The sequence below is a fragment of the Aquarana catesbeiana genome, linkage group LG09, assembly GCF_042186555.1.
Source record: "Aquarana catesbeiana isolate 2022-GZ linkage group LG09, ASM4218655v1, whole genome shotgun sequence".
NCBI lineage: Eukaryota > Metazoa > Chordata > Amphibia > Anura > Ranidae > Aquarana > Aquarana catesbeiana.
Genome location: NC_133332.1, coordinates 253,306,599 through 253,320,729, shown reverse-complemented (window position 1 = coordinate 253,320,729; position 14,131 = coordinate 253,306,599). Strand labels below are relative to the sequence as shown.

The 14,131-nt window shown below is 41.1% G+C and overlaps 1 protein-coding gene across 1 annotated transcript in view; it reads right to left on the bottom strand.

The window, feature by feature from the left end:
- Positions 1–14,131, bottom strand: part of ITIH6 (inter-alpha-trypsin inhibitor heavy chain family member 6) — a 128,692-nt gene that overhangs the window by 19,124 nt on the left and 95,437 nt on the right. The window contains exons 9-13 of the mRNA XM_073600207.1: positions 11,599–13,146; positions 8,783–8,812; positions 6,491–6,547; positions 5,675–5,719; positions 3,167–3,280 (exon numbers count right to left, since the gene is read on the bottom strand). Of these exons, the coding sequence (XP_073456308.1) occupies positions 3,167–3,280; positions 5,675–5,719; positions 6,491–6,547; positions 8,783–8,812; positions 11,599–13,146 (1,794 nt within the window). The remainder of the gene's footprint in view (positions 1–3,166; positions 3,281–5,674; positions 5,720–6,490; positions 6,548–8,782; positions 8,813–11,598; positions 13,147–14,131) is intronic.

Below are 14,131 nucleotides of genomic sequence, written 5' to 3'. Positions count from 1 at the left end.
AATGTCTCCGGCCCTTAGGTTTGAATGTTGACATTGAGATTTATGCCTTTATTGACAATTCCTAACCTATGTTAGAATGACATGGGGGGAGTTTTGAGTGAGCTTGTCCTGCCCCGACTGTTATTATATGTATTGGTTGACGGTTTCACTTTATAATTTATTTGTACAAATAGATCTCTTTAATTGAATCCCAGAGTGCATCTTTTTGTCTTACACAATTGGTTCCTTTATATGTAATATTTCACCTTTGGCCTTATTGGATCCTTAAAATCGAAGGTGTTTTTTTTTTAAGTATTGTATATAATTTTTTGTTATATACAAATATATGCATATTTTTTATATCTGTATGTTTCTGGTGGTGACATTTCATGTCCCAATTTTTAATTATAACACCGATTTTATTTTTTTTTTATTTACAACTAATACCATGTGCTATACCATCGTCTTTTTCAATTGCATCATGGGCCGAATGGTTTAGAGATTCAGTGAGATATGACATTTGTTTCAATGTTATGGATTATGTACATGAATATCTGATTAAGTATATGCTTTAGTTGCCCGGGCTCGCCTTCCAGATATGGCCGGTTATGAGAATGAGGCTTGGCTTCAGCCGGCCCTATTTGGAATGAAGGCGGGTGGGGGTGAGGAATATTGGTTACGCATCCGCCTCTTTTCCCACCTACAACACCTGAAAACGAGGGTTGCCATTTTTTCACTAATATGGCCGCTAGACGGGAAAGAGGCTTGGTTGCTTCCCCGTGAACTTAAGATGGTGGTTCAGTGCGTCACCCATGCCCTTTGAGAACATCACGTATAACGAAACATGTCAGGGCAGAGCTACGCATTGACGTCACCACGCTTTACGTGACCCCGGAAGCACAGACGCTCGTCTTGTAATTGTATTGCCGACAAAACCTTTTTTATAACTTTTTGTATTTATACCTTGAGCCTTTTTATGAATAAACCTTATAGTGTTTAAGGATAACACACTATTGGAGCTCCTTTTTTATCCTTTTACACGGCCTGTTCCGCTCCGAGAGAGTGTATTGACTTTTTCATCAGAAAGAAAGTCTCTCTACATATTGGACGGTAAAACAGCGCAAGGAGGAAGAAGGGTGCTAGGGGCCTGGGAATATTGGCATCTTGGATTGGTTTGAGACCCCGCAGAGGGCAATATCTGCAGGTGATAACAACCTCGCTACTGATAGGAGGTTCATCATATCTGGTAAGGGTCTCCATTATCTTTGGTGTGTGCCCTAAAGAGAGGCCTATCCCTTGTCTCCTCGGTGGTGGTGGAATCAACCTTCAGTCCTCATCTTTAGTGGTTTATTTTTACGTTTTTCACTTTTGGAATTGGACTCAGCGTTCATCATATGTGAATTTTACACATATTGTTTTATTTACTTTTTTGCACTATATGAATTCTTTTACGTGGACTTTGTTCAATTGCTGTTTTGTTCACTTGTATTGATTGGTACAGTTTTTCATAATTTATTTGTTCACTTAGTGTATGTCATTTTGTGCATTGGGTTTCGAGTATATACATCAATTTAGATTGTTTTATTAATTTTTTAGCACGACTATTTCCCTTATACATATTGTTATTAAATATATATCAAAAATAAAAATGTATTATATAATTCTTTCTCTAGGCTCACAAATATAAAAAAATTAAAAAAATTATATCCAAACCGTACATGAGACTAGTATCAAAACAAACAGAAAACAAAAGTTGGCGTTATGGTGATCACGATAGATAAAATTTACCATAGAAACTGTACATCCAGAACCAGTGTCTCAAATCCATATTCCAAAAAGAGAGTGTCCACATCAAAGCCCACCTATATATCCTGCATAGAATAATTTTTATGGGCAGCAGGGACCCTTTCCCTACCTCTAAGTGCTGTCCCTGACAGACAGGGAATCTTTCCCTATGCTAACCACTCACACAATGTGTGCCAAATCAGGGGCATAAATAAATTCTGCCCTCACCCAAGATGGCTGCGGAGGTCAAGAGAGGCCCAGCGTTCAATCAGACAGCCGCTCCCAGGTGACCATAGGAAATCATAGAGGAAATAAGTTGGTGAGCAGGCATGTTGGAACAGAAAGGGGCCATCCCCAAACTGTTCCCACAAAGTTGGGAGAATGAAATTGTACAAAATATCTTGGTATGCTGGCGCCTTAGGACTTCCCTTCACTGGAACTAAGGGGGCAAGCCCAACCCCTGAAAAACAACTCCACACCATAATCCACCCTCCACCAAATGATTTGGACCAGTGCACAAAGCAAGGTCCATACCTCAACCCTAACACCTTTGGGATGAATTAGAGCGGAGACTGCAAGCTGGACCTTCTCCTCCAAATCTGTGCCTGAACGCACAATTGCGCTTCTGGAAGAATGGTCAAACATTCCCATAGACACACTCGTAAACCTTGTGGACAGCCTTCCCAGAAGAGTTGAAACTGTTATAGTTGCAAAGGGTGGGCCAACACAATATTGAACCCTACGGACTAAGATTGAGATGCCATAAATGTATATGTGCATGTAAAGGCGGGCGTCCCAATACTTTGGACTGTCTGTCCTAACAAAGGATTAAAGATCTCAAGTCTTGTGTAATAACCTTAGGGACAGATTGAATTAAAAATGCATTAATTGCACATTAATTCACTTTTAACCCAATCTGTCCCTAAGGTTATTCTGAATGATACAAGCTATCGATAGAATCCTATGTACGATCCTGCTCCAAAGAAAAACTGGAAAGGGATTAAATATTTTTTATAATTATTTTTAAAGTAAGTTGTGTGAATGGGAACACATAAATATACACCAGGGAGGGGTTCTCAAATTTTACTGCAAAGGTGGAATAACACTTTTGGGGGGATTTACTAAAACTGATGCACTCAGAATCTGGTGCAGCTGTGCATGGTAGCCAATCAGCTTCTAACTTCAGCTTGTTCAATTAAGCTTTGACAAAAAAACTGGAAGCTGACTGATTTCTATGCAGAGCTGCACCAGATTTTCCACTTCCCAGTCTTAGTAAATCTGGGGTGGATTCCTCCATCCATCTCTAACCAGCCAACTTAACAGTAGGTAAGTACATTATCCCTTATATAAGATATTCAAAATGAAAGCTTGTATAAACGTTTAGGAAAAATGTCATGTATACCTGTAACTGGGTCATTGAGGAGCTTTAAAACATCCCCTGGTTGTCCATCTAGAGTAAAGCACAACTTCTCCTGGATCTGAGGTAAATTCACCACAAAATGTGGATCTCCATCAACTGGTAGGGTTAACAGAAAAATAACTTCAGCTAATATTTCCATCAGAGACAATCCAGGGAGCAAGTAAACATAATCAGTGAGGAACTAATCTATCCGAGAAATACTGTAGCTGTTTTAAATCAGAAAATCTCTTTACTTTTTCCATAAATTGAGGTCTCTGCAATTCACAGCAGGCAGAATCTAGAGCAGTCATTCTTAATTAGAGTTCCTCCAGAGGTTTCTATGGGCTCCTTGAGCTGTGGCTGGTTGACCTTCCATTTGATGGTGCCCCTATCATTCCAGGGTCAATGCCACTTGTTAATGTCAGGGGCGAGACAGAATGGATCTTTTCAGCTATCGGAAAGGGTGGCATTTTGGCTACGAAGGGCCAATGACCCCCGATAAATGGTTTTTGCATGGATTCCCTGAGACCTGGAAATTATTCTGAGGGTTCCTCTGGGGTAAAAAGGTTGAGAAAGGCTGATCTATTCTATACTGGTGGTGTACTTTTTGAAGCAAGCACTTCCCTTCCTTCTGCTTCCTGTACGTGTATTCTGATTTCTGAGGGGGGTTTATGATGGCTGTGATAGACATGATGAGATAATGAGGTTTTTTTTCTACATCAGACTTTCTGTATGTGAGATACAGCAGGGAATCTGCACTGGGTGGGTTTAATAACTGTTCTTTTGCTCCTAACACAGAGGTTCTCAGATCATGAGATAGACTACTACAGCAACAACAGCAACAACAACAGGGTCTACATGAAAAACTGAAGTATTAAGCAAGTGGGCTGTGCTCCCTGCATGCGTCTGAAGTCTTTATATTCAGTCTTGACTGGAGTCAAAGCAGGAAATGTTTGGGGCCATGGAGAGCGAACAGTGCCATTACTACCATGACTCTTCATTGGAGATACATATAAGGTACAGATACATAGAGGTACTTATTCCACAGCAGACATACTTCATTTAACAGTTTAAAATGTTAGCATATACATTTAATTCAACATATATTGGTGTAGCTAGTAGTAGCTAGTCCCATTTAACTGGACTTTTCTGTAAAGTTTAAGACATTTCATAGCTTACCAATCCATTTCTTTAATTCCAGCGTGTGTCAGGGAGATACCCATGCATTTATATCCCCACCTTAAGACACCTTAATCTAATTACCATGGAATGTGGAGATAGTGATTATGCAAGAACAGCACAGTTATAAAAGTTGTAGAACTACCCTGTTTGTCAGGAACTGGATCACCTGCCGTTGGCACTGTGGTTTCCGGACCAAAAGGTTGTAGTTCTGGTGTCCACAAGCAGGTGTATCCCAAAAGTCAGCAGATCCCAGCAATCAGTCTCCATCTGATGCTGGTTACTGGGAGGGTATTTAGTTCCTCCTCTACCTTTCCCTTATGTTTCAGTGTTTTGCCCTGCTAGCCAGATACTGCTTGCTAATTCATCCTGATCTTTCTTTTGCCATACATCCTGTACCCTACTACCTTGTATTCACTCCCCTTGTTCTTGATCCCAGTCCTGGTTCCCTCCTTCCTTGCAACAGGTATTTCCCTGTTTTTCTGTGTTCCACATCTAGTATATATTATGTTGTAGTTAGTTTGCTAGTTAGGCTTTCTGTTAGTTTTGTTGCTTGTTAGGTATTTTGTCATTTAATTATGGTTCACTTGTATTTTCACATTTGATGTGTATCCTGTTTGCTGGTGTTTGGATGTGTTTTGTTTCACTGCTAATAAACTTGTTTAAATCAAATCTGGCTTCAGTTTCCTATATGTAGCTAAGCAAATCTGGCCACCCCTGCTACTGGTTGCCTGCTCTTGGTATCCCTCACACCGTTCCAATTACATGCATAGGTGTTAGTGCCTCAATTTATTTGACTAAAGATGTGAAATGTCTATTGGGATACCTTTTGCCATGGGATTATATAACTAAAACAGGGTAGTGTCACAACTTTCACACATCCCGTCTGGTTCTTGGACAATCAACATCTACCCATTCCATGGTGATTATATTAGGGTGTTTTAAGGATATAAATGCTGTGGTATCTTTTGGACATGCATTGGAACTGAAGATGTGGTTTGGAAAGCTGTGAAATATTTTTAGCATTATAGAACAAGTCCAGTTGAATGTAACCAACTACTACTAGGTATATCATGACCTGGATAAATTAGAACAGACATATTGGTGTAGGAATTTATTCATACATTCAAAGCATGGCATGTGTGCACAACCTACATAGACCTTTGGGGGTCTAGAAAATATTTGTACGCAGTTTAAAGTATAAAAGAATTGGATGTGCATTAGGGAATACAAGGGAGGGGTTTAGTGGTAAAGAGGGGACAAAATATCAACATGTTGAGGAACACTGGCCTAGAAGATACCAACAGAGTCTGATCTGTAGAATTTACTCACCAGAAGACATAAAAGTTTGAAGCAGAGGCGCACCAGCAGGTATTCCTTTCAAGAGAAGAAAAAGAATGTATAGTTAATAGTTTTACAACATTTCCTATATGCTTACTGTTGGCTAGTTACTGTAAGTTGCAGTCATCTGAGAACACAGGCACGTAATTATTGTGGTCATTAGTGGCCCGAAAAGGGCCAACAAGGAACTAAAGTTGCTATACACGGAACAAATTTTAACTACTTCCTGAGGACCCAGCAGTAATTCGCTCAGTGGGTGGCCCTGTCGTCTACCTCCTGCTCGACAACGCTCAACTGAAAAATCCAAGGAGCCAGGTAAAAATTTGTCAGCTGGACACCACCTGCATCTAATCATACGTAGGCACTTTTCAGGTATTTTCACAGCTGGTGGAGCCGGCTGTCAAAAGGCAATGGCCACAGTAGGAGATTCCCTCTTCCATGCTGTGTAGTGTGAATGGAGGACTCGATTAGATCTTTTTTTTTGTTAACCCCACAGGCTGAACGGTAATATTCTAGATGTGTATTGCCAGCCTTATGCAAGCATCACTTGACAGCATCAGGTAGAAACATAAAAGACAGCAGATAGCAGAGCAAGACCAATCGGTCAATCAAGAGATAATGTAATAAAGTGTTGTAAAATCTTTATAATGCATACAGTTTGCATGGAGTTTTTTTATTAATGATGGTTGTTTGAATATAATATACATTAGGTCCATTATAGTATCTGCTTTTATGTGTGTAATATTGGCTCCACAGCTATGTAAACAAACCACATGAACCAGTTGCAGCATGGTTAAGGTATCTTACCATCATAGTCAATATCTGGTTCCATCAATGGGTCTACTATCATTTCGTAATCAGAATCTGCAAAACCAGGAAAGAAGTGTTAATATTTTCAAACACTACATAAAGGTTTATAAAGGGAGGATGTCAGGGAAAACATGTAGAGTTTTTATTTTAGCATACATTGGGGAGATGTACTATATGTTAATGGTGTAGCATTAGTGTCCTTCAAATGCTAGTGGAATGTTATGATATTGTCACAGATCAGCAGCAAAGCTGGTTTGTGACTTGTGGTTCTACCTCCATGTGGTCTCTCCCACCTTGGTGCTGCACAGGTCTGGGAGGTATAGGAATTGTCAGATTTCTCCTGATAATTGATATAGCAGCTACACTGCCAATACCTGCCCAGCCTGTCATTCAACCTTACTATTTAGCTGTGCTCAAGACAATAGACATCGCCTAAATAATAGGCTAATTTCCTAAAAAACAGATTTTCCCCTCTAAACCATAAATATCCAACACATACTTTCTGCAGTGTTCATGTTTATGGTTTGCAGGTCTAAGAATGGGTAGTGGAGAGCATCTTAAGACTCTGGGACCACCTGCTAGCCCAATATATTGTAAAGACATTAGCCCAACGGGCAGACACTCCTATTACTGTGGCCCAGTCTGCCCCTCCATTACTTGCTTTAGTACAACAATAAGCTGCCATACAGTTGCAGGCCCAGTATACTGTAGAGCAGTGGTCTCCAAACTTTTAAAACAAAGGGCCAGTTTACTGTCCTTCAGAATTTAGGGGGGTCAGATTTTGGCCAGTGGGAGTAGAAAATGTCCCAGCATCAGTGGAAGTAATCAGACCTGGTGGTCAGTGGGAATAAAAAATTGGTATCTGTAGTCAGTAAGAGGAGAAATAGTGCCCCATCGTTGGTATCAGTGTGAGGAAAAGTGTACCCTGGTTGGTTTCAGTGGGAGGAATAGTGTTTCATATCATCGAGAGTAATAGGGCCCCAAGTGCCAGATAAAGGCAAACAAAGGGCCACATCTTGTCCGTCAGCCACAGTTTGGAGACCACTGTTGTAGAGGAACCAGATCAGGGGGCAGACGCCAAGCCCATGACCCATTCCGCCCCTGTGTTAGATGTTTACAAACAGACATTTTACACTGCCTGGGAGCAGCAAATCATTTCACTGGTCCCATCACCCTAATCCATTAACATTAATTGCACCAGTTGTGGTCATAGACAATAATGGCCGCCTATGCTGTTAGCCCAATGCATGCATCCGGGATGGCTGTTGTTTCCAGGATAAGCAATGGTCTATTTGAGGCACCAAAGGAATGGAATACTGCCCTGGCAATGGGCAAGCTAGGTATGCCTAGCTTGCCCATAGATATGCAACTGTATGAATATTTATGCCATAAATAGGTGGGAAAGGAACTTACATCTGGAGGTATAATTAAAGCGGGGTTCCACTCAAATTTTTAACTTAATCTTACCCCCTTCAGTTAATTGCATAGATGTTCAAATGCCGCACGAAAAAATTTTTTATCGCTGTAATTACCTTTATATTGTACTTTATTGTGGCACTTCCTGTCTCTCCCCCCATGGGAGTAGGCGTGTTTATTGCCTTTCCCCGGTGCCGCACTGTCTCCTGGGAGCTTAGTGTCAGGCTTCCCAATATTCAGTGCGGAAACAATGATCATGCGTGTGAACAAGCTGTGAATGAACAGCATTCACCGCATCCAGGAAATCAATGCTTGTGGGCTTTACATGCTCACAAGCAAGATGGAAACAGCCAGCATCACATTTTTTAAGTTATTCTTCAGTACGAAAACAGACAGAGGCGGAAATATTACACCCAAACTGTGAGTATTATTTTGGGGTTAGCAAAGTGTCTCAATGACCTAAAAAAAAAAAAAAAAAAAAAAAAAGATTGGTCGACGGACTCCCGCTTTAAGGGTGGAAATGTGATTTTGTGTATGTGCCACAAAGAGGGTTTGTCTGTTCTTGCTCTGCAGATAAGCCAGCATCAGTGGCACAGTCTGTATGTTATCTCCTTTATCTACCGGCATAAAAACAAATCCTTGGATGAACTGAGAAGTCAACTTTATTCTTTGCTTCTAATCAAACAATCCTTTCCCAAAGGTTAGAAAATATTGAGATATCTCACATTCATCGGAGATCAATGGGTATATTTAAACTGAGCACTATTATGTCAATGATACAACCTGATTATCTGACTCTTTAAAGTGTAAACAAATTACAAGAGCCCTCTATATAAAAATACTACACAGGATTAAACAAGTGACTTAACATACCTTCAGTGGAATATGTTTTACTGCTCACTCCTGAAAAATAAATAAATTATATTAAATTATAAAAATGCATTTAAATCTGTTTTGCATGCTCAAGTCACCTATACACAATGAAAGCAACATTAGTAGTGTAACACTAAAGTGGAACTTCGCTCTCTCAACCAACATTGATTATTTTTAGTCCTCATGCTGCTAGCCTTAGTAAACAGATATCACATTTACTTGTTTTAAACTTTTTTTTTACATTTTTTCACTTCCTGGTTTGTTGCCTGGGCAAATGATGTTATGCATTTCAGGAGGGGAGGAGAAGAGGTGGGGTTTACTCAGCTAGGCACACTCTGCTGCATGCATGCTTGAGGTAAGGGCAGATGGATTCCAGGAAGTAAATGCTACATGAATCATTTGCCCTTACTCAAGCTGGCCGTGGCTGGAAATGCTAGGGGGTTGTTTTTCAAAGTGATTTCTCAGCAAAATAAAGCATAGAGAAATGGATAGATGGGGGAGTTTGCTTTGAATATTAGAAATGAATTAAATAGTGTTTTTGGTTTGTGGTGCTCAGATGCAGTGAAGATCCGCTTTAAATATGAAAAGAGATGATAGTTGTACAAATGTCTTCATAATTCAGTGTCAAGTGGTGGACAATGTGACGTCAACTGAAAAGGCCCGCAGACCTGAATTAATACCTAGTTGCTAATAAATCTATAATAATCCTGTGGACTGATAAAGTTATCAACACCTCCCAAACCATCAAAGAATCCTTCAGACCTGGTGATGGGGAGGGGGACACAGTGAGGTTCTCCCATATTGGAGGCACCACACTGTATTTGTTTTCCTTTACTGGGGGAATAGGTTTCATCGCTCATAGGATCGAAATAGTCATTTTGAGATGAGAATTATTTCCACTGATAGTACGCACTATGGATGCAAAATGGTATGTCCTGGCCTTATGGCACACCCTAGGCATTGCGTGCATGGACTTGCTGGAATTGGGATAATGCACTGGTGTCAAAAGGCCTGACTCTGACCAGGCTGTTCCATATAACCTACAGCCGATTCATAAGGCAGAAATGGGGAAAAAGGCCAGTGGGGAAAGGTTCATCCCACAAGTTTCCTCTATAAATGAACCAGCATGAAGATAAACATTGTAATTGATCCGGAGCGAGTTTGAAAACAATTTCCGGTGTGCTCCTACCAACAGGAAAAAAACAATACTGCCTAAACAGTAAAGTTTATTTCTGTGCGTTCCTTTTTCCTGCTTAGGGTTATAAAAAAAAAAAATAATAAGTGGCCTTCTAAGCTAAGAATTCCTCCTAGAGAAATTTTTGCATTATATTGGTAGTGCCTGTATGTGCAGTTGTAAGCTCACTGCTAATCTATGTGAGATTGCATTGTGTGTCTGTGCCCTTGTGTACTCTGTAATTGCAGCGGGTGGTTGACGGCCAGGTAGTGGCAAGCTACCCTAAGCATGTGTCCGGAGTGGGTCAATAGTAAAAGTGTGCAAAAATTCCATCTCACAGATATGCTTAGTGAATCACATCACAACCCTTGGAGTGTACCAGAGTATATGCAATATTTGTATCTGTCTTTGTGTGTTCAGCCAGCTAGATTTTGCTATCCCTCTGGTGGGTGCTGGTGGTATTGCAGGCTGTGATAACTAATTTACTGCCTTGCTTTACCTGCCAAAGACAAGGCCTGTCCTCATCCCTCCGCCACTGAACAAGGATCTTTGCAAGTCGGTTAGCAAGAGAGCAAAAGTCTCTTACAAAGACCCTGTTATCAACTTAAAAAATGCAGAAATACCCAGTAATTTCAATACTAAATTGCAGTGTTTTTCTTTTGCATGAATATTTTTTGTTCACTAGCAATGTGCCTTTGAACCCAATATTGTCCTTTCCAAGGACAAGGAAACAGTAGACACCATCTAATAAGGCTTTTTGCCAAAACAAGGGTAACATAGAGCACTGGCAGGCTTCAGCTTAATAGTAAGTACAATATAAGTACAATAATTCCTCAGACAATATATCCAATCCTTGAGATTGTAATGGGGCATCCTCTGGGTACTCCGGCAACCCCACACTCCAGAGACATGTTGGTAGGTTAATTTTGCCCTAGTAAGTGTGTGTATGAATGTGAGTTAGGGACCTTAGATTGTAAGCTTCTTGAGGGCAGGGACTGATGTGAATGTACAATATACAGATATATGTAACGCAATGCATAAATTGATGGCACTAGATAAGTACCTGTAATAAATAAATAATAAATAAATCTACAGAGGTCTGAGAATGTCCATGGTTATTCACGGAGGTTGATTTACTTTGTCAAAAGCTTAATTGAACAAGCTGAAGTTAGACACACAGCTGCACCAGACTTTGCATTCTCCTGTTTTAGTAAATCAATCAGATTATCGCTTTATTCCAGCAAAGTCCTTAGGAGTGGCAATTTTCTAATATCTATGGATAACTACACGCCTTCTAAATACAACATGCACAATACCAAGATTAATAAAGTCTATATTTTTTTAAACTATTAGCATTTTCGACTTCTGTCCTTAACATTTAGAAAATCCGAACTGTTGTGGGGTTTTTCCCATTCTGCCCCACTTCAATAGAAGAGGGAAATTAGACCCTGGTAAATTAGCTGGTAAACTCTACTTTCAATTTACATTAAATGGCATTAAATTTACTCAACCCTTGGTTAAACTGTCAAGAACAGGACACTTGATCAACTTACACAAATTCTCTGTTTTACCCATCAAAAGGAGGAAAAGAGCATAATCCTGCCACAAAATATTGAAGAGCACTCTTTAAAATGTATTGTACCTGTGATCTCTTCAAAGTAGTTGTAGTCAGGGGGTGGGTTGAGTGACTCCACGAAAGTTGGATACGAGAATGTACCAGGCAAAAGTTCAGTGTCCTCAGGAAGAATAAGAAGCCTAAGGTGAGTGGGGTTTACAGGGAAGGATGTAGGTGGCACTGTAGTTTGAGACTCTTCTACAGCTTCCACAAACCCTTCACCAAGCGTATTTGTGCTTTCATATGAGGAGACAGAAACTTTACTGGTGGTCATTGCCTCTTGTGTGCTTTCTGTAACATTGACAGTAGAAACACTGGCTGAAACCAACAAAATACTTGGGTTGTCGGAGCTGGTGTAAATGCTAGGAATATTCTCTGTCCTGGTTATGCTTGTTCCTGTTGGACCCAAACTGGTTGGGTGAAGTGTGTTGGTGGGAAGCAATGTAGTATTGTGACGGACGACAGAAAGTGTTGTCAAAGAAACTGAAGCCATAGTCGTCAGTTTTTCCAAAGTGTTAGTCGTCGTCAATCCTTGAGTTACACCAGGCTGACCCCTGGTTATGGTAATCGGGGTAATTGTTGCCTTAGAAGTGGTTGCCTTTGTTGTGCTTATCTTGGCTGTTGTTGAAGGCTTTGAGGTTTTAATGACTGGTTTTGTAGATCGGGCTGTGGTTGTTATTTTGGCTTTTATGGAAGTAGTGCTTGGAGAAGGGGTAGTCACAGGACGCTGGGATGTAGCAGTTGAAGGTGTGGCTGTAGTGGTAGAATTAGCAGAAGTTGTAGCTGTGGTTGTTTTGGGGTCCTCTAGATCATCAGGTTTTACTACTATGAGGGATGTAACAGGTGTCACAAAGTTGTATTTAAGAGATAAGTTAGTTGCTTTCTCTGTCAGTATCTTTCGAGCTATGGTGTCATTGGCTTTAATCCTAGCCTGCAACAAATCCTGGATCGTGAAGTAGGCCCAAAGCCTCTGGACAAACCATTGAATTTCATCCAAATTGCCTGAACACCCGAAGCTCGGCTGTGTAGCATTATCCACCACAGAAATGTCGTTTTCTAGACTTATCTTCTCTTTTTGATTATGTCCAGTCATTCGAACCTGAAGATTTTTGGCTTCTGGCTTTACTTTTCCTGTGACAACCAGCTCTGATCCCTCAAAATAATTGGGAAATAGGGTCTGTGTCACATTTTGGGCCGTTTCTCCAAGGTAAGCCAATTCAATGTCAAAGAGGAGAGGGCTGGCAATCTCATCATAAAATCCTTTTAGCTGCAGAGTGGCATCAGAATGTTCATAGATACGACGTGCTATGCCGCGGTTTTCAAGGGATAGCCGACGCATGAGGTTGTAGTCGGCATCATCGCCAAATGCAAGGCAGAAAAGAGAGATGGTTCCTCTAAGGGCTTTATGGGCATTTTCAAGGATGCGAGAGGAAGATGTTACTCCTGAGGTGGCCTCTCCATCTGTCAGGAATATGATGAGAGGGATCTTCTGCTTGGTGCCTCCTTTTTCTGGTTTACTTGATGTCTTGGTAAAGATAGAAGAGGCAGCCAGAACTGCAGCATTAATATCTGTCCCTAAAGAGATATACAACATTAGATCCCTTAAAGTATAAATAAAACCAATCACTAAAATCTCATACACGTTTTATAATGTTAATTTAATTTTAAAAGTCATTTTCAAATTACTCACAAGCCCTACACTATTTAGACAGTAAAGCCATTACATGCACTGATAAAAGCTAAAAAGTCTGAAACAGCTGTATGCAAGTTAGTAATACTGACTGTAATATTTTGGCTATATTTGTGCTATACACCAGCATTTTTAGATGCTCTGTCAGCTAAAAGGGGCAAAACGAAAAAAACGAGGCACCAAACCTAGTGCTAGCTACTGTATATATGGAGCAATTCCAAATACTTTCTCTGTGATGGAGAGAGGTCTGTGATGGGGGAGAGTCTGTGACAGGGGGATCTGTGATGGGGAGGGGTCTGTGATGGAGGGCTCTGTGATTAGGGGAGTCTGTGATGGTGGGATCTGTGATGGAGAGGAGTCTGTGATGGGGGGATCTGTGTTGGTGGGGATCTGTGATGGGGGGGGTCTATGATTGGGGGGAATCTGTGATAGAGAGGAGTCTGTAATTGGGGGGGGGGTTCTGTGATGGAGGGAGTCTGTGATGGGGGGAATCTATGATGGAGAGGAGTCTGTGATGAGGGGGATCTGTGATGGAGGGGATCTGTAATGGAGAGAAGTCTCTGATAGGGGGATCGGTGATGAGGAGGGATCTGTGATGGAAGGCTCTGTGATGGAGGGCTCTGTGATGAGGGGAATCTGTGATGGAAAGGAGTCTGTCATGGGGGGGTCTGTGGTGGAGATGAGTCTGTGATGGGGGGAATCTGTGATGAGGGGAGTCTGTGATGAGAGGGGTCTGGGGTGGGGGGATCTGTGCTGGAGCGGGGCCTGTGATGGGGAGGGGGGTCTGTGATGGGATGGTCTGTGATGGCGAGGGGGGTCTGTGATGGGTTGATCTGTGATGAGGGGATCTGTGATGGAGAGGGGTCTGTG